This window comes from Chiloscyllium plagiosum, chromosome 38, assembly GCF_004010195.1.
Source record: "Chiloscyllium plagiosum isolate BGI_BamShark_2017 chromosome 38, ASM401019v2, whole genome shotgun sequence".
Classification (NCBI taxonomy): domain Eukaryota; kingdom Metazoa; phylum Chordata; class Chondrichthyes; order Orectolobiformes; family Hemiscylliidae; genus Chiloscyllium; species Chiloscyllium plagiosum.
Window position 1 is genome coordinate 16,979,274 of NC_057747.1, and position 26,730 is coordinate 17,006,003.

General features: G+C 38.4%; 1 protein-coding gene across 18 annotated transcripts in view; it reads right to left on the minus strand.

The window, feature by feature from the left end:
- The window catches only part of dlg5a (discs, large homolog 5a (Drosophila)), a 233,889-nt gene that overhangs the window by 78,968 nt on the left and 128,191 nt on the right, over positions 1-26,730 (minus strand). For 11 of the 18 annotated variants that reach the window (XM_043678989.1, XM_043678987.1, XM_043678993.1 and 8 more), the window contains 5 exons: positions 20,204-20,475; positions 15,918-16,230; positions 12,453-12,683; positions 7,287-7,486; positions 4,514-4,639 (listed from right to left, as the gene is read on the minus strand). In XM_043678989.1, the coding sequence (XP_043534924.1) occupies positions 4,514-4,639; positions 7,287-7,486; positions 12,453-12,683; positions 15,918-16,230; positions 20,204-20,475 (1,142 nt within the window). The remainder of the gene's footprint in view (positions 1-4,513; positions 4,640-7,286; positions 7,487-12,452; positions 12,684-15,917; positions 16,231-20,203; positions 20,476-26,730) is intronic. The other 7 variants (XM_043679000.1, XM_043678998.1, XM_043678999.1 and 4 more) reach the window with 3 other exon arrangements.

Here is a 26,730-nt window from a genome sequence, read left to right on the forward strand (position 1 = left end):
CGATGATACAAATATCTCAGCAAGAGGCCCAGCAATCACTTCTCTAGCTTCCCACAGAGTGCTCGGGTACACCTAATCAGGTCCTGGGGATTTATCCACTTTTAACTGTTTCAAGACATCCAGCACTTCCTCCTCTGTAATCTGGACATTTTGCAAGATGTCACCATCTATTTCCCTACAGTCTATATCTTCCATATCCTTTTCCACAGTAAATACTGATGCAAAATATTCATTGAGTATCTCCCCCATTTTCTGTGGCTCCACACAAAGGCTGCCTTGCTGATCTTTGAGGGGCCCTATTCTCTCCCGTTTGTAAAGATATCAGATGCATTACTTATAATCTTGCAAATTTCCTTTGATTTTGGAACAGTCTTACCACATTGGAAAATAACTAATTTAAAATCTTCATTCAAGAAAAAATAGAGATAAAAAGCAGTGTCTGTTATATGGAAATAACTTTTTTTTTAAAAGGAGGTTACAGTACGATACTTTAAAAATCAAAGCAATCAGGGAGAGTAAATATCGTTTTATGAAATGGAAATCATGTTTAATTAATATTTTAGATTTTTTAAGTAGCAAGCAAGTTGGATAAGGGGCAAGTTTCAGATGTGTGATAACTCGGGTTTCCAAGAGGCATTTGATAAACATGAAAAGTTATTTGACAGTATAGTTAAATTGAGACCACAGCCAAGATCTTAATGAATGACAGAGCAGGCTCCAAGACCAAAACGGATGACTGCTGCTTCTATGTTGCTATGTCACAAAAACACTGAAAAAAAGCCAGGAAATGTAAAAGTTACATGAAGAGATGTGCCAAGCCCTGCAATATCAAACATTCTCCTCAAACAGGAAAATACAAAAGTGATTTTTCTTGAGCAGTAACCTGAATAAGAACTACAACACAGAATAACTCTAACCTATCCTGTCTGGTAGGGAGAGGCATGGATTTTGAGAGAGGGATGTTTTATGGCCTTTCTGATTTTAGTCTCTAACAAAGTCAATAGTTGGAGTATCAAAATGGGCATCTGACCTGAATTACCTGGGTGAGTTAGTTTGAAAACATCCACTAAATCTTAAAGGTGGAAAACATTCACTGAACAGTCTCATTCTTTGCTAAATAATGAGACCTACAGTAATTTGGATTGTTATCTCTCACAATTTTGTCAGAACCTAGCACTCACAGCAATGTGTTAATTCAGTTAATAGGGCAGATAGGAAAGTACTGTACTGAATTCTCATTAATTTCTTTTTGGTGGTGTAGCTCACAATCCAAATCCAAAATAGAATCCCTTCTGAGCTAAATGCTTTTGATTGGACTAATGCAAAGGATCATGACATATCTACTCAAAACTTGCAGCACAATGCAGATCGTGAGTCTTCAATTTAAACTTTAAAATTAAAAAAAATGTTTTTCTTCTTTTTTATTTATAATTATTTAAAACTTGTCAAGCTTAATTTGATAGAAATTCCACCACACAATTGGATGCCAGTAGGTGCAACTTCAAACAGATTTGGATTAATACACTCAGAAGAACTGAACAGCAGTGAAATTGACTCGAAATGTAACTGGGTCAGCCAATTGTATACTGTGTCATCAAGAGCAGGACAGAGACTGGGTATATTACAAAGAATAACCCTCCACCAGGCTCTCCAAAGTCTTTCCACCATCTGTGAAGTATAAGTCAGGATTGTGAAGGAATACTTTCCACTATTCTGCACCAGTGCAGTTTTAACACCACCATTCATGATCAGCATGCCCTAAACATTCACTCCCTCAACTACCAGTGCACTGTGACTGTAGTTTGCAGCATCTGCAAGATGTACTGCAGCAACTCACCACAACATCTCTGGTAGTATCTTCCAAATATAAGACCCCAACTGTCCAGAAGAACAGGTGAATAGGAGCATTGCCAGCTACAAGTCGTCATCCAAGCTACACACCATCCTGATTTGAATTATATTGCTGTTTCTTCAGCATTACTTGATCAAAATCCTACTCACATTCTATGAACAAATTAAAAAAAAAGCAATGTCCCTCTCTTTCAAATCTTCTCAACATTCCATCAAACACTGCAGAACAATTTTAGAAAATGATCCAAGTGAGATTACTAGTAACATTAAAATATGCAAGGAACTGAGCCCTAGTGAGGGTGTGTTATATGAGGTCTCAAAATGTTAATGGTAAATGAGCTGCAATACTGAAGATAACAGTTTGCTTAGTGAGAATAAAGTTGTTCATGGAAACTTTTTTGCATGAAAGGAAAATATTGGAATTTGATGGTCCTGTCTAAACCATTATTAAATTTTACATAATGCCTGTGTAAATATGTACTTCTAATTCATATTTGAATATCTTCACTCAGAGAACGTGGCAACTCTGGCTATTTTCCAAAACTACTTAGACTACTTAAGATACATCATATTGAGAAATATCTTTCTACTCTACCAGTCCTCCCATTTCTTGCAATAGCATTAACAATCCATCTATAGCTGCACATTTCTGCTGGTCTGAAAGTGAGTTGGGAGGTGCCAAATGTCAAGATCTGCATGCTATTCACAATTTACATTGATAATCTGGACTTTGAATCAAATATGGCTGAGGGGTGACCATGCAGAGGTCTTTCAATTTATGAAAGATTTCTATAGAATAGACACAGAGAAAATGCTCTTCTCCCTAAGAGGAAATGTAACTGAAGACCATCAATATAAGATAGCTGCCTAAAATTCAATAAGGAATTCAGAAGAATTGTTTTGGCCTAAGGAGCAGTATGAATGTGGAACTTGCTACTTTAGGGGGTGGATGAAATTAATACTATAGATGCCTTTTTGGGAAACAAGACAAACATAAGGATCAAGAATGAAACCGATGGTAGAATTAAATAAGAAAAGATGGGTGAAAGGTTCAAGTGGAGCAAAAACAGCAATATGGACTGGTTGGGCCAAATGGCTGTTTCTGTGTCACAATGTGCATAAGATCATCATTAACTGCAGTTTCGAGTACCCACAGACTGGGTTGTCACTAAACTATTCCCAGCTTGCACTCTTCTTATAAAGGAAAGTATGCAGACAGGAAGGTTGTAAAACCAAAAGCCCGTGGACATAGATTACATTTGTGTATTTAAAAGAAATGTTTTCAGGCTTGTATATACAATATCTCCTTTCCCTTAAATCCAATTTATTTTAAAGTTGCCATCAAGACATTTACATTAAACATTAAACTAACAATATTATGAAATACCAAACTTGCAAATAAAAAGGCAATGAGCATAACTAAAGTCTTAACCTTGTTAAGAGTTATGCAAAATTACACAGAAATAAGTGAAAGCTTAAAAAGTTGATCTTTTATATCCAACATGATGTAGCTACTTCTTTACCTTTTAGACTACTTCGTTAAAAACCTTTATTTCAAATTAATCCCTACTTAATCCTAATAGCTAACACACTAATAGAAGAGGATAATCTGCAACACATTTAAGGATGAATTGTGCTTTACCACACAATGTTTATTTTGGTACACAATGATTGGTTCATATAAAATGTCTCTATTGTCAGAAATTCAGCAGAATATGAAAATATCAGTTATGTGGCAGACTTTAGTCTGTTCACTACTTCTTAATACACTCTGCATCAATTCTCTCAAACAATAATTTAAAGAGCAGTGTTTTTTTGAGGGTTGAGGTGTGTTTGCAATACTTTCTTTTATTCATACATGAGAATGTGGGCCCTGCTGACTAGGCCAACTTTTATCACATATCCCTAGTTATTCTTAGCACAATTCCATAACTTACGTGAAGCTAAAATTATGTAAAGTTTGTTTTTAAATTAATCTTTAAAAACAAGTGCTAGAGTGTGTAAATCAATTGGAGCATGCAGGAGAATTATCCTGTCAAATCCTAAACGATAGACATGCTACGTTGACTAATTGGTCCATTATAAGTTAGCAGTATTGTAGAAACATGGACCAGAGTATATCCTAGTCTTAAAATGCTGCTAATAGGATTCTAAAGCAACTGAAAAATAATTGAGACTTAGTTTAGGACATTTAATAGCTGGCTACTTTTATAGCATAAGGCAAAACATTTTGAAAGGTTGGTTAAAAATATGAACACTTTTTCCTCCAAATGGCCCGTTCAGTGGCTTAGTAGTTAATACTGCTGCCTCACAGCACCAGGGAACCGGGTTCGATTCCAGCCTTAGATTACTGTCTGTGTGGAGTTTGCACATTCCCCATGTTTTTACATGGGTTTCCTCCCGGTGCTTCAGTACTCTCTCTGTCCAAAAATGTGCAGGCTAAGTGTATTAGCCATGGGAAATGCAGGGTTACAGGGATAGGGTGAAGGAGGGGGTTGACTTGGGTGGGATACACTTTGGTGGGTTGGTGTGGACCAGATGGGCTGAATGGTCTGCTTGCACAATGTAGGGATTCTATAATTTTTTAAAATTCTTTTTTCATTCAAATGGAACAGGCCAGCATTAATCAAACCAGATACACATTTAAAATATTACTACTTACTTCAGTTCCTTCAGTTCACGTATAGCATCATTCTTTTGTTTCATCATATCATCTAGATCCCGAAGAGCTTCTGCCAGGTCACTCACTGCTCTGTCTCTTTCCCGCCGTAAGTTATCACATAAAGTTCTAACAAAAAAATTAAACATTTAGGATGAACAGAATCAAAACAGTGTATACATTTTGTCATAACATATGGTACAGACAACAGTCAAATTACACAGGATTGAAAACTAGGATCTGAATGATATGGAGAAAGTGAGGACTGCAGATGCTGGAGATCAGATTTGAGAGTGTATTGCTCGAAAAGTACAGGTCAGGCAGCATTCGAGCAGGAGAATAGACATTTCGGGCACAAGCCCTTCATCAGGAATGAGGCTTGTGGGCCGGGGACTGAGAAATAAACGGGAGGGGTGTGGGGATAAGGTAGCTGAGAAAGCAATAGGTAGATGATGGTGAGGACAGGTCGGGAGGGCGGTGCCGAGTTGGAGGCTTGGGATTGGGATAGGGATAATGTGGGGGGAGGGGAAATGAGGGAGCTGTTCAAATCCACATTTATCCCATGTGGTTGCAGGGTCCCAACGCGGAATATGAGGTATTCTTCCTCCAGGCGTCGGGTGATAACGGTTTGGCAGTGGAGGAGGGGTGTTGAAGTGTTCAGCCACAGGGCGGTGGGGTTGGTGGGTGTGAGTGTCCCAAAGATGTCCTCTGAAACAATCCGCAAGAAGGCATCCTGTCTCCCCAATGTAGAGGAGACCACATCGGGTGCATCGGATACAGTAGATGACATTGGTAGAGGTACAGATAAATTTCTGACGGATGTGGAAGGACCCTCTGGGGCCTTGAATGGAAGTGAGGGGAGTGGTGTGGGTGCAGGTACACCCCCCTCCAGGCACCTTTCCCTGCCACCACCGGAAGTACAAAACCTGCACCCAACACCACTTCCCTCACCTCCATCCAAAGCCCCAAAGGATCCTTCCACATCCATCAGAAATTTACTTGTACCTCCACCAATGTCAACTACTGTACCTGTTGAAACCCAATGTGGTCTCATCTACATTAGGGAAACAGGACGCCTTCTTGCGGATCATTTCAGAGAACATCTCTGGGACACCCACACCCACCAACCCCACTGCCTCGTAGCTGAACACTTCAACTCCCCCCTCCCACTCAGTCAAGGATATGCAGGTCCTGGGCCTCCTCCACTGCCGAACCGTTACCACCCGACGACTGGAGGAAGAATACCTCATATTCTGCCTTGGGACCCTGAAACCACACGGGATAAATGTGGATTTCAACAGCTTCCTCATTTCCCCTCCCCCCACATTATCCCAATCCCAAGTCTCCAACTTGGCACCACCATCCTGACCTGTCCATCGTTGTTCTCATCTATCCGCTCCAACCTCATCCACTTCTCCCTCACCTTCATCTACCTTGCCCCCAACCCCACCCCCATTTATCTCTCAGCCCCCGGCCCACAAGCTTCATTCCTGATGAAAGGCTCATGCCCAAAACATCAACTCTCCTACTCCTCGGATGTTGCCTGACCCGCTGTGCTTTTCCAGCAACACAGTCTCAACTCTGAATGATATGGTAAACCATGAGAATAAATCTTACATTTGTCTCTCACTTACATTTTGCAAGCTGACGCCCAAGATCATGTTTCAGTCTGTACCTTACTCTACCATAACTCTTTCTTCATAAAATAGAGGAAATCTTTATTTTAATACTTTGAAATAGTAATGACGCAGTTAAAATGAAGGTAGCTTGTGGACGCACAGAAGTAGCTTCACCACAACAGTCCATTAGAATGGCAGAGGTTGGATGACCATGTATGGCAACTAGCAATATCAAATTATGATGGATGGAAATATGTTGGGAAGAGAGGGGAAGCAGAGATTGTGAGGAAGGAAAAAGTTGGACATGCGTGGTGCCAAGAGTGAGCAGTGACAAAACAGTAAACAGAGAGAAAGAGGGAGGAAAATATTAGAAATTAAATTATGATCAAAATGCAAAAATATGTTTATGGTACATAGAAAGTTATGAATCTTGTTTGTTACTTAATTATATTCATAGGGACTAAACATAAATATAATGCAGGAAAATTAATCTCATCTAACACATCTGTTTCAAGGTAACCAGGATATATTCTTCAAAAAACACAGTGAAAGAATTTTACCACTTCCCAGCAATGGCTTAAATGGTATAAGCTGTGAAAAGCTGAGGTACCCATGCTAGAACATCTTAATTTCAATTGCTGTTCCATGCTAATGGTTGGTATACAACATTACAATTAGTCTGAATAGCATAGAGTCAGGAAAGGAAAGATCAAGTCACTGTTCAGACAGTACCAAATACCTTAAGTACATGAATGCTGGATAAGATAGGATTCTGAAAGTGCTGGCAGCTGCTAATTTCAATTGGCAGAAGGGCCTTTTTTTAAGGACTTCAGATTGAAACCTCCACCAATTTCATTTTTCAAAGAAAAACCTTTATTGATAATACAGCCAACAGTTTCAAGATCTAGGTGAGTTGGTGAAAAGAGTGGTTTAGTGGCAAACCTAGGTGAGAAGTCAAGTCCGTTGTCATATCTCTCTGCTACCCACAACCCCATTCCATTCCAGTACTGAAGTGCTGGGCAGTAATCATTCCCAAAACTCTATTATAAATGACATTTGGGATAGCAAACCTAAAACTTCGGAGTAGAAGCAAGGAAAATGTGTGACCTGTAAGCTTAAGCTAATTAATTCGTAAACTAATTTTCAAGTGCACTTACCTTATGCTCTCTCTTTCTGCAACTATCTTATCTCGCTCTTGGAATGCCCAGTCTCGTCTACGTTTAGCTACTTCTGCCTCCTGTATGCCTTCCTTCAGTTCCTGGGACATTGCCTCACACTGCTTCCGAAGCATCTCGATTTCCTTACTGGCTCTTTCCATGTCCAATGTCGCTGAATCTTGTTTCTGTAAATTCAAACACTAAACAATTTGTGCTGCTTTGAAAATTTTAACAATAATCTATCATCCTATGAACCATAATACAAAAATATACTATATTTGTACAGAGCAATTGGTCAGGAAATAGGAAACAGTTATTCAATGCCAAATCTGAGGATATATGCCAGGTGTTCATGTTTCATTTATTAAAATTAAAAAGGTAATCTGCTTTGATAAGGACAAGATATTTTTACTCAGTCACTCTTTGTTCATTCTTGCTAATTTGATGCCCACTACTGTTGTTATTATTATAAAAGTGATTATTAATTGCCATCGCTTCAAAAAGTGAAATGACAAAGCTTTCCAAAAGTTAGCATTATTTAAGTGTATTTGACATTCTGGGTCATGCTATATATAGTTGGTTACATGGTTTGTTAACAAAACAGCAGTTTTTCTCCAACGTCACTGGATAGTAAGTGTTTGGGAGGCCCTGAAGATGTGAAGGGCACATGAAGAACTGTAACTCTGGTCAGGTAAAATAATCACAGCCACAACCTTTACCACTTAAGTACCTAACTGTATAACAATTAAGATCACAACCAGAAATTTGTGATCACTAGAAAAATTTAATGTTCTTTAACCACACAAGAGATTGATTGAGCTAACCTACATACAATCATTGACATCAATGAATGCAAACAGCACTTGATGAACTTGTGTTTACTGAACAGTCAAAGTGTTTCTCATTTGTTATAATTAAACAATGCTACCTAAAATAACTGAGTAATGTAATGTTGCAAGTTTTAAATTATATACACTGCATTACTTTTGTACTTAAAGGAAAGGTTCATACTATTTTTCATTTGAACTGTGGATGACGATGAGAAGGTTAATTAAAAAGAAAAGCCTCCAAATGCAGAAATCAGGAATAAAAATAGAAGGTGACAAATATTCTGTGGGATTTCCCTGAGTGCTAGTGTGTCAAAGTCTGCCTCTTTGTCTTGCCTCACGGCTGTGGTGTGGTTCCCCTCAAGATATATTTAACCACTTATCTGTCTGTGTCTAATGGAGAGAAATAGCTTTGGTTCTTTGTGAACTATGGGTAATTTCATACCTTCCCTTATGACAACAGAAGAGCAGGTTGTTAATACGTGCCATAATCTTCAATTTCAACACCTTCATTGCCCTTGACTACTTCTTTCACAGGCAGCAAGATTAATAGAAAACTAAATGTAATGCTCTTTTAGACAGATGAATGAACTTAAATATGATGAATGACAGAAAGTGGCATAACTTATTCTGGTTTCAGAGTGGCCACCATGACAACAGCGAATTGCAGCACTGAAACTGTCTTGAATGAATAACTGGCATTCAGAAGATAATGAACATTTTCAAAAGACAAAGCCAGATATGGCAATCTAACTGTAATTACACATCCCGAGAGGAAGACCTTGTTCCTTAACTGACTCATTTTTCAGCAGAAAACACAGAACCTTAAAATAAAATTGAATGCATATGCTGAATTAATAGAAAGTCCAAGATAAATGGAAAATGGGCTGTGGTGAAATTTGCCTGTCTACATGGAGAAGTTAATATCTTTCTGGCATCATGAATGCCTGTAAGAAAAGCCCATAATCAATGGAGTCTACAACTGTAATGAAATAAGTCAATTCTAGAAATGGCTACTCATCAAAACAGTTGCAGGAGCAGACATAGTCACCTCTGGGTGTAAGCAAGCAATTGGCATGTTATACCCCTTCCAAATTGCAAAACAAACAGGAAACAAACTTCTGGTAAAAATGATCAAAAACTGCTCAGCACTGGATGTCAAAGAATTCTAGGTGTTCTGAGGGATTCAGTCTAATCATTGCGCTAACGTATAGTTATTTCAGAACTGGCAAATCTTAACCTCTCCCAGATGGTACATTAATTAATGAAATAGTGAGTCCCAGCAAAGAGTATCACATAGTGGGTGCTTCTCCTGCACACCATGTAGCAAATTCAGGAATATCTGAAAGATAATCATTTTCTCCTAATGTAGCATCCAACTTGTAGAGTGCTCTGGAGAGGGTCAGGAAGAGATAGAAGTATCAGTTAACCATCATTCTTCAGACGTTACACAGAATGCCAAGCTTCTCACAAAATTCAATGCCATCTTCTATGGTCACACTGCGTAATCTTTGAAATACCCAAGGACCAATATTCAAGCTGGCAATGTTATAAAATATTTTAAAATGTGCAGGTGATGCTTGGCATTGACAGGTAGTCACTGTGGTCCGCTTAAGAGAACAATCATCAGGAACCACAAGGTGAAAGATGACAACCTCAGAAAATGGCTTTTGTCCAAAGATGACCAGGAACAACTAATGAAGATAATGTTGGGACCATCACTGTTTTTCTTTATTTTCCTTATTTTTATCTGGCACTGAGAGCTGAATTTGAGAGCTGAACTTTGGAATTTGAACAGCAGCTTTAAAAAAAGGAAACAATAAACTGATATTCGCTTATAGGAACTGGCCTGGAAATTTAAATGCTGCTTTAAGAATACTGCAAATGTTTCAGCATCTGAGATGTATTACGCTCAAGGGCTGGCTGCTGCTTGAATCAAAGGGAGGCCAGTTCCAGCCGTTCAAACAAAGAGAATGTTGGAAAAAAAACAAAGAAACCATAAATTGAACTGGTTTGGACTGGGTTTTGGGTATGGCCATGAATGCTGCTGGATGAAGTTTTGGTTGCTCTCTAGTTATCTGCCAGTTATCAAATTACTGCACCTCAGTATGTAAGACACAAGCAAGTCTCCCACCACCTGCAGAAGTTATTTGCATGCGTCAATGGTTTTGTAATTCAAGCAAGTTACAATCCTACATGTCTAGAATACAACATTTGAGGATTTCTGAAGGCCTAGGAAATATCATGAAACCATTGTGCTAACAAATTACAATTCTGTATTTTAAAAAAAATTATCCCTTAACTGCAACTGTTTGTCTGTATGTATTAAAGCGAGTGTAGTGTTGTAAAGAGCATTGGGATTAGATCATATCAAGTAGATTGTCTTGCTGTTTCTCCATGTTCTGCTAAAGTTACATTATTAATCAAGGTTTTTTTAGTTTAAGCATAAGTTTGCTATCTAATATCCATTTATAATTATTCATTAGGCTTGGTTAGAAACAACTGGGCAATTTTGAGGGTTGTTGAATATTTTACTTTCATTGTGTTGCAATATCCATTGTAAATGAGTCTGATTTGCTACACCTATGTTGTAATGCCATTGGTGTACATGATGAATCTAACAGTAATACAACATATCCAAGGAATGGGACTTCAGGAAGAAAGCACGTTTCATAGTGGAGGAATGCTGCATACTATTATGTGCAATCGCAAAATGAACACACCTACACATGTCATCCACCTCAAGCAATGACAATACATGCCAACACGGAAGTTCAGAGCTTTCTTTTGTGTACAGATTCTAGCACTGAATGCTCTCACTTTAAATGCTACCACACCAATGTAAGTGGAAAATTTGTAACTTTCCTATTCTATACTGTATTTTCAGAGTGAAATATTATACAGAAAACACTGGAAGCTTTGTGTTTCTCAAATACATGAAAGCTTAAAAAATACTCTAAATTAGCTTATAGAGTTTGAAAAAATGTTGGTTTCAAGATGCCTGTTATAGATTCCTATACATTTGGCTTCTTTATTGCAAAGAAAGATTTGTGTTTATATAGTGCCTTTCATAACTTCAATACATTGTACAATGCTTCACAGATAATTAAACATTTTTGAAGTAGTTACTACTGGAGAAAACAATAGCCTATTTTCACACACAAAGATCTCACACACAGCAATTTAACAATGGTCAGATAATCTGCTTTCTGGAGCAATGCACCCTCAGTTTCGTAATGCAATGTCAACCTAGATTTTAAGCTTAAATTCCTGGGGATGGGAACTTGAATCCACAATCTTCCAAACCATAAACTCGTATTTGGTCAAAGAAATCATCAGACGATGCCAACATTAAAATATCACCATATGACTGTGGGCAATAATCGCTGCTTCAATTCAGCCACCTTGCATATCCAGTTGTTAGGATGTCAGTTTGCTCGATTGACTGCATGGCTGGTTTACAATGCAGAGTGATGCCAACAGTGTAGATTCAATTCCATGAGGTTACCACGAAGGTCCCATCTTCTCAGCCTCATCCTTTGCCTGAGGCGTGGTGACCTTCTGCTTAAACTACCACTAGTCATCTCTCTCAAATTAAAGAGCAGCCCTGTGGCTCTCCGGGAATATGGCAGTTTTACCTTTTTATCTAATTGTTCAAAAATATTTTAAACCACAGAGGCCGTTTCCAAATATTTTGGGAATATATAAACTATTCTGGCTTGCTTTCACCAATTAGGCATTAATAAAAGTGCCTGCATTACCCAAAAGTCTAACTGTTTATTCATAAGCATTATTATTAAGTTTAATTACTACATTAATACTTAAGGAGTGGAGATTAATTCAACTAAGAAAAATAAAATGCTGGCTACATTCTTTATTCGCACCTTTGTCACTTCCAGTTTAGCTCAGGACAAACTTCCATCAGTTCATACTTAGCCCAGAGAGAACAACATTTCTCGATACTTTTTATGTCCATCAGTCATGACTAAACTGAGCAGCATGTCTGTTGTCCCATTAGCTGGCCCTTACATTTGACAGTAAGAAGCTCCCTAACACTCTTGAAGACTGGGGTAATAAAAAGTCAGTAATGATAGCCATTATTCTTGTTCTGCTTTAGAGTTTTCATTTTCTTGAAAGGCAAGTTCCAATTCTAAGAAACCAGCAGAATTTAATGTGTTTTGTGATTTGTCAGAGTTGAAATTCTTCTTTTAAAAAATTAACATATGAAATAATCTAGATTTTTAAAAATGTGTACAAAAAGGCAATGGGGTATTCACAGAATTAAAAGAAATGTATAATAAATAGCAATGAAACAACTCCATACAAGGGCAAAATTCACCTGTCGGGCCTGGTAGTACTCCCGCAGCAACTGATCTCTCTGGATGATAGCTTCTGTTCTTTCCTTCCTAGCAACATCTCTCTCTTCTTTCACAGTCTCAATATCCTTACAAGCCTGATCAAGCTCCTTTTGAGCTTCTGCTTTGTCCTTCACTTCATGGCAGTATTTCTCCAGCAGTTCATTCCTTTCACAGATAGCATGATCTCGTTCTACCAACGCAGAATGAAGCTCCTGAAATTTAGTTGCAATACACAAGTCACATCACTATTTTCATCCAACACAGTAAAAACACTGTCTTGCATGTCGCTTTCACTTTGAACCAAAATACAGTTGTACTTTCAGAAGTTGCACTCTGCAACAGTTCTGTAACACTTGTTTTAGTTGGATTCAGCTGATCATGTAAATTGAAGAATACTTTTATATTAAATCTTTTCCATCCGCTCAAGAGAAACATGGATCAATATGTATCATTGCAAGACTTGGGTACTTGAGCATTTAATGCTAGAAAACACCAAAATGCATTAGTCATTGAAATGTCCAACTACTGGGGTGATTATGTGAAACACTGATTTTTAAAAAAATTTCTTCTCTTTCATCCTGATGACCTGCTGTTGTTTTTGGATTTCATTTGCTGCTTCCATTTTACCAAAAAAGGTAATCACCTTCAATGTCACATCTTCCTTGAGTGTTCAAATTCTGGTTGAAAGGCTGGGTGAACAATGTGATCGCAGCTTATGTACAGTCAGTTAAACTGCTCGTAGTTGAAAGGAATTTCTAAGCCTTGTCTCAGCTTTTTCTGGCAACACAATAGTCAACACCACTAAAAGGCAAAGAGTCAGAAGACACTTCCATTTTTTTTACTGCAGAGGACAGGCTATTCAGAGGAATTATCACTGCACCATCTCTTGCTTTATTTTAAAAGATACATGCAGTTTGAGCAAAATTTGATAGCTTATCTTTCTGGTCAGTTAGCACCATATTTCAAAATTCTGAATAATTTACTTTATTATTATATTACAGTTGAACTGTTCAAGTCACTTGTTGAGTTTTCACTAACAGGGACTTACACTACAAAACTGCACAACTATTGCAGCCTAAAGGTGGTACAAAATGATTTTAAAAAAATCCTTTGTAACCTCCTATGAAATAAAGTGCAACACACTAGCCTATATCATGAAATTTAGCCAAACATGCCTGACTCCCATTAGGGTTTGCCAAATGTCTACTGCTGCCAAAAATAAAACAAGTTAAGGCTGGAAATTAAACAGCATCAAATAAATTTACTAACATGACAACTGTTAATGCAATCATCGAATCTCCGAGAGGGTCTTTTGGAGTAGCGTTATGGACCCTAACTCTGGGCCAAAAGGTTCTGATTCATTTCCCATTCTCTACAGGTTTTAACTGGTTGAATAAAAATATTTTTGTTTCCAACCTCTCTGGCCCAAAAAGTCAACAATTTAAAGTATTCTACCTTTTAAGAGATCTCTCAGTTGTTAAAAATTGTTAAGATGTCAAATTTTAAAATGTTTCAAATGTTTTCCTAATTTTCCTTTGTTTCTTCCTCTCTTTTGCAGTCCAATTTTTCTTTCCCACTTTATTTTTCTGTATTATCTATGACCCAATTCTAGTTTATCTTTCTTCTGTAATTCCTCCATTTTCCTCCAATTCTTAAATGGCAATGGTAAAGGAGAGAGTCTGCTGTTGATTCAGGTCCAGCACATGTTACCTCTCAATGCCATAATCAGATTGAATTTCCAGCAAGTCCAAACAAGTTTAAGTTGAGTGCAGAGAAATGGCTAACAAACAAATTGTGCCATGATATTCCCATTCCAGAAAAACCCAGTTCAATGGATCACAGAGATTAACTAAGACCTCACTAGAATAAAAGACTCAACATAAATCAATGGGCTTGGATGTTATGACATTAGATAAAATTTTGAACTGTAGCATAATAATTGAATTTAGCTTATCAGCATTCCAATATGAAATTCCTACTGGGTCAGACACGAGTAGATTCTAGGCCTTGGACCAGCACTCAAACATCACAAAACAAATAAGCACCACAAAATTGCAAACTGCAAAACCTCTAAAATATTTTCAAAACCAATAAATGTCTGGGAACAAAGGGATGGGGTGCCAATGCAAATCAAATTCAATATCCGGGAACAGACAAAATTGGTGATTGAGTGACAGTTCAAAATTATCCTCATATTTGGGGTGCAAGGTTGTATAATTTTTAGAAGGTGAAGAGGGATGAAAGTTATGTAATATTGTAATTAGAAAATTTTCATTCAATTAATCAGTAAATTGTCATGTAGACTTTGCCAAACTCATCCTAAATACTTTTCTTGCAAAACCAAAGTAATAACTAGATTGGTTAAGGGAATGAGTCATAACTGATTAAGCCACATTTTAACTAAGACTTTTCAAAGTGAAATCTTCTAAATTAATGCATTTGTTTTCCTTGTTTAATTTATCAATGTTACAGGGACAAAATTTGCTTGAGAATTTGGGAACTGGTATTGTAGCGGGTCTCAACTGTTCTGATCAGATGATATCTTGTGCCCGCTGGGCATTATAAAACAATTGCAATAAAGAGAAAATAGTCAACACTTTAAAAATATACAGTAAATGTCTGTTTCAAATTTCCATCAGTTTTCTCAGCAATATGAAATGGAGTACTCTCATATAAAGTGCAAAATAATTTAAAAAGACCATAGTCCACCCAAATATGACTGCAAAGCTGATAATATCAGTAACTATAAATGTCTTCAACCATTGGGTGGTGAATCTGTGGAACTCATTGCCACAAGGCTGTGGATGCCAAATCATTAGTATATTTAAGACAAAGATAGATAGGTTCTTGATTAACAAGGGAATCAAGGGTTAGGGGGAAGAAGGCAGGGGTTTGGGATTGAGAAACACGTCATGATCGAACGATGGAGCAGGCTCAGTAAGCTGAATGGCCTAATTCTGCTCTTGTATCTCATGGTCTAAATAGCTTTCAGGGACCATGGATGCAAGGACATCACTTGCCTTTGAACTTATCTCCAAGAGATTGATATCCCTCATTTTCTTTCTTGAGAATATATGAAACACTTTAATTAAAAACAATTGTTGCATTACAGCTGGCACTATGGGAAGCAATGAAGAGAGAAATAGAATACTCTTGACTATCCAAGAATCTCAGTAAATTATTTATATTCATTTTGATTACAACAGTTTTTTAAAACTTAATCAAACCAAGAACTACAACTACTGCATTTGTGAGTAAATTCAAACCTCTTCCTATGTATAACATGGATGAGAACATCACAATACTTTTTAACACAGAGAAACCTATGTAAAGAGCTGTGGATAGAAAACAAAATAAAACATCAAGGGAAGCTTGGAATTCCATGGTTTAGAGATATTGGAAAGATAGTTTGAGAAGTATTCAAAGGATAGCCTGTTTGACCTTACCTGTCGAAGAGCTTCAAGTTCTTCACCAGCTACTTTTCTCTCTGATGATGTGTTCTTTAGGTGACCCTGTGCCAATTCCAATTCAGTTTGCAGCTTGTCAATTTCTTTGTGTACTTGGTCTCTTTCACTCATGACCAGGCGGTATTCATTCAGTACCGTATCCCTCTCTTCCTTGTACTTCTCTGCATCCTTTACAGCTTTCAGCTGTAATGTCTTGAATCGTGTCACCTCAGTTTGTAACCGTTCCATTTCTCTCTGAAGCTCTTTGTTTTGTACAGTTGCCTTACTTAACTCATGCTGGATTGAGTCATATCTTTGGAAACAAAGTCAAAGTAGATAAAGTTTAATGTTTCTAATTAAAATAAATCACAAGAATTAAGTTATATTTTACTAGAATTAAGTATCTTTGTTCTCTGCTCTTCCTTAACAAGCATTTCAAACAATGTCAATATTTTTAGAAGGTTCAGTGGAAATACAAAATATAATAAATTATCATTTGAATATTTCATTTTTAAAATGTTTGCCTTTGCCGCTTTCATGATCTGAACTTCAAACATAATACTTTCTGATATATTTATAGATGGAACACTGCTGCCGTGTCATATTTAGTGACAATTTTTTTTAAGTTGATTTACATTGTATATTAATCATTCTCTTTCAAAAAAATTATCAGCCACAAATTGGAAGGAGACCTTGCCATTGGGTGTCTTTAGAACCATACACCAATAAAAGCGTAGGGGTTTACTGGCATTTGCAAAACATCCAGATTACTGAGATTTTGTCTCCTTTGCTGTAAAATAAATTGTGAACCTTTACACCCAAATTACCAAGGCAAGACTGAGAACTCAGCTCCAAAGAACACTGAAAATTTGCATCTCACAATTGAGAGTCACAGAGATGTACAGCACAGAGACAGACCTCTTCAGTCCAACTCATCCATGCCAACCAGATATCCTAAGTTAATCTAGTCCTATTTGCCAGCACTTGACCCATATCCATCTAAACTCTTACTATTCATATATCCATCCAGATGCTTTTTAAATGCTGTAATTGTACTAGCCTCCACCACTTCCTCTGACAGTTCATGTTATACATGCACTATCCTTTGCGTGAAGAAGTTGCCCCTTAGATTCATTTTAAGTCTTTCCCCTCTCTCTCTCTCTCCAATACTATGTGCACAATTTACCACAATTCTAAATTTTAACTTTCATTTGAGCTGTACTATATGCACCAGATGGCATGATATTTTGCTATCACATAATCATTTACTTTACATTTGTGAAAAATTGTTTTTTTGGCATCAAATTGAGAAGACACTATTGAAGTGGATGACTGGCAGTTCAGTTTTATGTGGAATACTGGAGATTCTGGAGAAAATATTTATATGTTTAATAAAAAAAAAACAGCCTGGATATCTGAAAGGCCAGAATTGATACACTAACAGTGGATATCACATGATTCCTTCCATTGGCCTCAAACTCTTATGAGGACTAATAGACATACAGTCATAGAGATGTATAGCACAGAAACAGACCCTTCAGTCCAACTTGTCCATGCCAACTAGATATCCAAACCCAATCTAGTCCCACCTGCCAGCAACCGGCCCATACCCCTCCAAACCCTTCCTCTTCATATACCCATCCAGATGCCTTTTAAATGTTGCAATTGTACGAGCTTCCACCACTTCCTCTGGCAGCGAATTCCATACACATACCACACTCTGCATGAAAAAGTTGCCCCTTAGGTCTCTTTCTTCTCTCACCCTAAACCTAGGGTGAGTGTTCTGGACTCCCCGACCCCAGGGAAAAAAACTTTGTCTATTTATCTTATCCATGCCCCTCATGATTTTATAAACTTCTATAACGGTCACCCTCCAATGCTCCAGGGAAAACAGCCCTAGCCTATTCAACCTCTCCTGATAGCTCAAATCCTCCAACCCTGGCAACATTCTTGTAAATCTTTTCTAAACCCTTTCAAGTTTCACAACATCCTTGCAATAGGAAGAACAGAACTGCACACAATATTCCAACAGTGGCCTAAGCAATGCCCTGTACAGCCACAACATGACCTCCCAACTCCTGTACTTAACACTCTGACCAATAAAGGAAAGCATACCAAACGCCTTCTACACTATCCTATCTACCTGCAACTCCAATTTCAAGGAGCTATAAACCTGCACTCCAAGGTCTCTTTGTTCAGCAACATTCCCTAGGACCTTACCATTAAGTGTACAAGTTCTGCTAAAGTTTGCTTTCCCAAACTGCAGTAGCTCACATTTATCTGAATTAAACTCCATCTGCCACTTCTCAGCCCATTGGCCCATCTGATCAAGATCCCGATGTAATCTAAAGTAACCTTCTTTGCTGGTCAGAAGTGGTTACTGCAGATGCTGGAGATTAGAGTCAAGATTAGAATGGTGCTGGAAAAGCACAGCAGGTCATGCACCATCAAAGGGCTTTTGCCCGAAACATCAATTTCCTGCTCCTCGGATGCTGTCTGACCTGTTGTGCTTTTCCAGCACCACTCTAACCTTCTTCGCTGTCCACTACACCTCCAATTTTGGTGTCATCTGCAAACATACTAATTATACCTCTTATGCTCACATCCAAATCATTTATGTAAATGACAAAAAGTAGTGAACGCACACTGATCCATGTGGCACTCCACTGGTCACAGGCTTCCAGTCTGGAAAAACAACCCTCCACCACCACCCTTTGAGCCAGTACTGTATCCAAATGGCTAGTTCTCCCTGTATTTCATGATATCTAACCTTGCTAATCAGTCTCCCATGGGGAACCTTGTCGAATATCTTAATTAAGTCCATATAGAGCACATCTACTGCTCTGCCCTCATCAGTCCTCTTTGTTACTTCTTCAAAAAATTCAATCAAGTTGTGAGACATGATTTCCCATGCACAAAGCCATGCTGACTATCCCTAATCAGTCCTTGCCTTTTCAAATACATGTACATCTTGTCCCTTAGGAGTCCCTCCAACAACTTGCCCACCGACATCAAGCTCACTGGTTCATAGTTCCCTTGTCCTTACCACCGTTCTTAAATAGTGGCACCACATTAGCCAATGTCCAGTTTTCCGGCACCTCACGTTACCCTTTTGTCCTTAACGCATTTGTAAAAACCCTTTGGATTCTCCTCAACTCTATTTGCCAAAGCTATCTCATGTTCCCTTTTTGCCCTCCTGATTTCTCTCTTAAGTATACTTATACTGCCTTTATACTCCTCTAAGGACTCACTCGATCTATCCTGTCTATACCTGACATATGCTTCCTTCTTTTTCTTAACCAAACCCTCAATTTCTTTAGTCATCCAGCATTCTCTGTACCTACCAGCCTTTCCTTTCACCCTGACAGGAATATGCATTCTCTGGACTCTCGTTATCTCATTTCTGAAGGCTTCCCATTTGTCAGCCATCCCTTTACCTGTGAACATCTGGCCCCAATCAGCTTTGTAATAGATGTGAGAAAAATGATCAGATCATCAATACTCATGTTACTCATTGCACACAACATAGCTTCGAAAATCACGTTCCCTTCTTAAGAGTTCAGGATTCCAAATATGTCTGAAAATGCTAAAACTTCAATGAATTCCACCTTGCATCGTTTATACTGGATTAATACACTTCAGGAAACATAGTTCTTTTTTGGATCTATACCAGTTTCTTAACACAACTATTGTATGTCAACTTTGTCCTTCACACAGATTATAAGAGCAGGAAGGCTATGCTGGTGCTGCACAGGACTTTGGTTAGGCCACAGCAGAAGTATTGCGTGTAGTCCTGCTCACTGTACTAAGGAAGGAAGAGGTTGCACTAGAGGGGATGCACAGGAGGTTCACCAGGATGCTGCCTGGGATGGAACAGTTTAGCTACAGTGGATTAGCTCAGGTTGCTTTCTTTAGAGCAGAGAAGGGTGACAGAGAACCCGATTGAGGTGTATAAAGATTATGAGGGATAAGGACAGGGTGGTTCCCCTTAGCTGAAAGGTCAACAACAGGGGTATAATTTTAAGGTGAAAGGCAGGAAGTTTGGAGGGTATTCAAGAAAAAGAAAACTCAGCCAGAGGGGGTGTGAATCTGGAATTCAGTGCCTGGAAGGGTAACTGAGGTGTAAAATTTCACAAACTTTAAAAAGTGCGAGGATGAGCACTTGAAATATCATAACATTCAAGGTTATGGACCAAACGCTGAAGAGTCAATTGTGCAGATTTAGAGTTGCTTTTACTTGGTGCAGACTCAATGGGCTGACTATACTGTATGATTCTATGATTCACCTCTTCAATGTAGATAAATACTGTTGCTGAATTGAAGTTTTCTCCACAACAGCAGAGTCAGTTTGCTTCATCAGCATCTCATTCTGTTTCTGAAAACGTCGATTTTCCTCTTCCACTCGCTCTAGACGGCTGAGGTCAGTGTTATGGTTGGCAATCTTCTCATTGTACCGCTTTCTTAGTGCATCATAATCTTTCTTTAAGCCTTCTAATTTGTCCATGGCAGTATCATATAGTTTATTTAGAATCTCAGATGAGCCATTTTCCCTCATAACCTGCAAAAAAACCAAGGAAAATCAAGTCTATTTATTCTGGTCAAAATCTACCTGCGTGCTCATATTACTGCATTTTTAAAGCTTTAACAGTGCTGATGGATATCATCATAGTCTGAAATACAATGAGCAGCACTTTGCAAAGCATTAGTGGTTTTATTCTGCAACTGATTAATTTAAATTCCACCAGCAGCTGTGGAGAGATTTGAATCTGCTGCTCCTCAGCACCAGGCAAAAGTGAGGACTGCAGATGCTGGAGATCAGAGTGGTGCTGGAAAAACAGAGCAAGTCAGGCAGCATCTGAGGAGCAGGAAAATCGACATTTCGGGTAAAAGGACTTGCCTGATGAAGGGCTTTTGCCTGAAACGTTGATTTTCCTGCTCCCCGGATGCTGCCTGACCTGCTGCTCCTCAGCATTAGCCTGGACCTCTCGATTACTTGTCCAGTGACATTGCCTCTATGTCACCATTTCCACATCTACCACCCCCCCCCATCATGCAGGATGAAAGGTTTGAATACCATGTTTCTTTGTTCAGCAATACTCAAGTTTTGTACGACTAAGCAACTATTTATTTATAAACAGCACATGCAGATTTGAAAAATGACAGATTTATGTGGCTGTGCTATGCATCATTAAATGATTTTCCTGGATGGAAGAACGAAAGGCATTTCAGGCACTAACACGCTCGTCCTCTGCCTCCACCATCTTAGTAGCTCTTTTAAGTAACACCACTTGCCAGCAAAATACAAACAAAGTAAATGAGTTAACAATGATAGAAATAGTACAACTGACTGCAAAGCGCTGTTAGGCCAAAGGAAAATCAATCACTACTTATTTCTAGCAGGAGTTAGCACTGTTGAAGAACTAGGTTAGAAAAGAATCAGAGAGATCTTTGAAGTATTCCACAGCTGAACTGCCTGCTGACACTGACTGCCAAGATTCATGAAGCAGCAACAGCCATTTGAGCAAAGGTCTAGAAAATGACTTACAGTATTGTACCCTGACAAGGAAGGACTGAGATAAAACAGTAAAACAAACACCTTTTGAAACTAGCCTTGTATAGTCCACATTAATGTTCTTTTAAGTGAATGTTCATTCAAAGGGTCATTGTTTGCTGATTCCAGCATTTTGTCTGGTTTGACTTTGACCTGATATCATCCAAATTATACAACTGATTTCTCTCACTTAAAACCTTTAAAAATGTGAACCATTGTTGTTGTGGCTAAAGGATTAGGTTCACAAAGGTCGTACTTCAAAGTTTCAGTTATCCAAAGTATATATTTCCACACTGACTGAAAAATGCTAACTCTGATATCTTTGCAACATATTGAATGAAAATCATCGAAACAGCTTACTTTTTCCAATCAGTCTTATCTTAGAGGAAGGGTCACTGGACCCAAAACATTAATTCTGATTTCTCTTCACGGATGCAGCTGAGCTTTTCTATCAACTTCAGTTTTGTTTCTGATTTACAACATTCACAGTTCTTTTGGTTTTGGTCTAAGATGGTGACAAGCTCACACAGAAGAGTGCCCCAAGGACAACAACTGGAGAATGAAGGGCCATGTTTTAGCATCTAACATCAACAATGGAGCAACAGTAACAACCTTAAACAGAAACTTGGTAACTTGCAACTTGGTCTGAACTCCATGGTTCCTATTGCAATCTTAGATCTCATGATTCCAAACTTTTAGCTTATGCCTCATTTAGGACCCCAGCCCCCATTTTGGGAAGCCCTGCAACATGTAATGAGTTTAGTTGTTTTTAAATAATACAGGTCAGAGTGTTCATTGGTTTTATCAGCATTTCATAACAGGAGTGGTAATGAAGAAGGAAATCAGGAAGGTGAAAAGGGGGCTCGAGATAGCCTTGGTTGAGAACATTAGGGTGAATCCAAAGAGATACTTTAAGCCTATTAAAAGAAAAAGAATAACTAGAGAAAGAATAGGACCCTTCAAGGACCAAAGTGGGCATGTATGTGTAGAATCGCAAGAGATGGGCAAGGTCCTCAATGAATATTGCACCTCTGAGGTTACCATGGAGAAAGACAAGACGACTTGAGAATTTGGGGACATCAGTTGCCATATCTTAGGGACAGTCCATATCACTGTAGAGGAGGTGTTAGATGTATTAGAATGCATGAAGGTGGATAAATCTCCTGGTCTTGAACAGATATATCCAAGAACACTGCAAGAGACTAAAGAATAAATTGTGGGGGCCCTGGTTGATATTTTGGAACATCGTTAGCCATGGGTGAGTTCCCAGATGACTGGAGAATAGGAATGTTGTGCCCTTATTCAAGGCTGCAAAGAAAAGCCTGGGAATTATAAACCAGTAAGCCTAACATCTGTGGTAACTAAGTTACTTGAATAGATCTGAGGGATAAGATATACGTGCATTTGGAAAGACAGGATTTGATTAGGAGCAAGTGGCTGCAGGTCAGGCAGCATCAAAGGAGCAGGAGAATCGATGTTTCAAGCATAAGTCCTTCTTCAGGAAGTCAGTCTAGCTTTGTGCATGGGAAATCACAAATTTATTAGAGTTCTTTTATGCAGCGACTAGGAAGGTTGATGAAGGCAGGGCGGTAGATGTAGTCTATACGAATTTCAGTAAGGTCTTTGATAAGGTTCCACATGGTAGGCTGCTCTGGAAGGTTAGATTGTGTGGCAAAATTGGATACACAATTGGCTTGATGATCGGAAGCAGAGGATAACAGCGGAAGGATGCTTGTCGGACTGGAGGCCTACAACTAGTGGAGTGCCTCAGGGGTCGGTGCTGGGCCCATTGCTGTTTGTTATCTATATCAATAATTTGGATGAAAATGTACAAGGTATGATTAGTAAGTTTGCAGATGAAATAAAATAAGAGGTATTGTGGACAATGAGGAAGGTTATCACAAATTGCAGCAGGACCTTTATCAACTGGAAAAGTCAGCTAAGAAATGGTAAATGGAGTCTAATGTAGATAAGTGTGAGGTCTTGCATTTTGGAAAGTCAAATGAAGATAGGAGTTTCATGGTGAATGGTAGGGCGTTAAAGAGTGTAGTGGAATAGAGGGACCTTGGTGTTCAGGTGCACGGTTCTCCGAAAGTGGAGTCATAGGTAGACAGGGCAATGAAGGAGGTTTTTAAGTACACTGGCTTTCATCAGTCATGGGACTGAGTATAGAAGTTGGGAAGTTATGTTGCAGTTATACATGACATTGGTTATACAGAACTCAATGGTGTGAGTTATAGGGAGAGGTTGGACAGCTAGGACTTCTTCCTTTTGAGCGTAGGAGCCTGAGGATGATCTTATAGAAGTGTATAAGATCATGAAAGGCATGGATAGGGTGAATGCACTCAGGGTTTATTCCCTGGATTGGGGAATCAAGGATTAGAGAGCATCAGTTTCAGATCAAAGGGGAAAGAACAAAAGGGAACAGAGAGGGTGGCATGCATATGGAATGAACCTCCAGCAGAAGTGGTTGAGGCGGGTACATTAATATTTAAAAGGCAATTGGACAAATACATCGATAGGAAAGGTTTAGAAGGATATGGGCCAAGTGCAGAGAAATGGGGTTAGCGGAACATTTAGGTCGGCATGGACCAGTTTGGGCTAAAGGGCCTCCTGCCTCTGTGCTGTAGGACTCTATGACTGTATAATTGTACATAGTGTGGTGAATTATGAAAGTTACTTAAAGAAAACCTCAATGTAAAACTGCTTAAAGGATCTGTAATCCGTAGTATTTTTGAACCTGAGTCTTGAGACAGAGTTATCAAACTGACCTGATGTCCTATCACTCCATTTGTCTTATGACCATTGACATCAAATGAGGAAAACAGAAACAAAAACAGATATTTTAGTAAAAGCTCAGCAGATCTGCAGCATCTGTGGAGAGAAATCAGAGTTAATGAATCGGGTCCAGTGATCCTTCTTCAGAATTGTTCTGAGGAAGGATCACCGGACTCGAAACATTAACTCTGATTTCTCTGCACAGATACTGCCAGACCTGTTGAAGTTTTTGTTCTGATTTACAGCATCCATAATTCTTTCTGTTTTTGTTTTAGAAAAAAAACAGGCATCCTGATTTCTGGAATTAAAGAAGATCCACTGCCCATTTTCCAAATCAATTTAAATGAGTTTACAAGAGGTACAAGTAGAAAAAAATTATTTGATTTAAAAGAAAATTTAAAATATGTCACTATGAAAACATGCCAAGTTTACCTAATCCAAAACAATTCAACTCAGCTATTTTAGAAGACCACTGAGCAAGGGTGGTGCTCAGTGTAATAAGGAAAACAGTAAGTCTCTGCTACAGTCAAATAAACAAAGAAACAAGAAATAACGAATTGCATCTTTTACAACTTCAGGATATTTCAAATCATTTTACACCGAGTATTTCTGAAGTGTTGTGTTGTATGAAACGTAACAGCCAATTTGTACACTACAAGCTCACACAAACATCAATGAGATAATGACTAGACAATCTGATTTTGGTGATGTTAACGGAACAATAAATATTAGCCAGAATACTGGGATGAATGATCATGTTGTAAGATTAAGTTTATAACTGTTAGTACCACCCACTCCAAACAATCTGTGCATCAGGAGCTACATTTCTTTAAATAGACATCAGGTGGTGCTACACTCAAGTCAGTGGAGGAACCGATGTCCATGTGTTGAGAGAGCAACATAGCATACATATGAGAAAAGTAGTACAACAGGACCCTCCAAATGTCAGCTTTCTTGAGCTGACCTATTCATTCCTTTCACCAGCTGTCTTAACCAAGGGGGAAGGTCAGGTATCAGCTAAAAAGTAGCCTTCGAAGATAAGATTGCATCGTTAAAATTGAACTCGTTTAACCACTGAACATTATGAAAGAACATGATGCCAACATAGTTTCCAACATTTACATTTATTTGCTGTCTACACACAGAGCAATTCTTTTCAATACAGGGTGCTTCCCATATTCATTTCATGATGTAATTTTTTATAATCAAGATTCATTCATCATCTACAATATTAATATATCATAAATTTTTAATTAATTTCAGCTCACATTGTAAAATTAAGATGAAGTATAATTTTCTTTTGGCAGGTACAATGAAGCTCCATTCATTATTAGGGCTAGACCATTATGACAAATAAAAACTTCATTTGTGATAAACACATATCTCACTGTTTCCCAATCCAAATACCTCTGTCACCAAACTTTGATAGTCTTGAAAGCTTTCCCTCATGCCAAGTAAAATGGAAAAGTTCTGATTCACATTAACTCAATTATCACAATTAGCTGCAGGGTAAACTCTCAGACTAAATGCCTGAAAAGCAGGAAGTGTAGCTTCCAGATGACAATCAAATTTTCCTTCAGTTTTCCCTAGAGTTTCTTTTCTGTTTACAAATGCAAGTGAGAACAGGCAAAGTATGGAATTGATTAAGTTAAGATGTCTGTATGACAAGAAAAGAAAACTATGGTGTGCATGAAAACTGTTTATTACAATTTTTTCATGGCCTTTGAGAAGCAAGTAAATGCTGGGAAATCGAACATTTGTTTTCTTTCCTGACACTTAGGGATCAATTTTTAAACCAATTCAAAACCCACCCACATCAACAAAGCAGGACCTTAGTATCAGAAACAACTAATTTCAGATTAAGGTTTGGGGATTGGTGTTGCTGGGATAGTGACAATTTCAGGTAGACTGGCAATCAAGTTAATGTTCTGCAGACATGAGTTCGAAATCCATCATGGCAGATGATGAAACTTGAATCCAATAAAAAACTAGTCTGATGGTCACCATGTAACCACTGTCAATTATTTTTTTTTTAAAAAATATGGTTCAGTAATGCCCTTTAGGGAAGGGAATATGCCACCCTTACCTCATGTGGCTAACTTGTGACTCCAGACCCACACTAATGTAGGTGACACTTGGCTGCTCTTTAGACAATTTGGGATGGGCAATAAATGTCAGTGATCCCCACATTGCATGAACAATTTTTTTAAAAAACCTATAAGTGCAAAACTATTCAATTGCCAATCAAAACATTTATAGAGTCATAGAGATGTACAGCATGGAAACAGACCCTCCTGCCAGCACCCGGCCCATATCCCTCCAAACTCTTCCTATTCATATACCTATCCAAATGCCTCTTAAATGTTGCAATTGTACCAGCCTCCACCACATCCTCTGGCAGCTCATTCCATACACGTACCACCCTCTGCGTGAAAAAGTTGCCCCTTAGGTCTCTTTTATATCTTTCCCCTCTCACCCTAAACC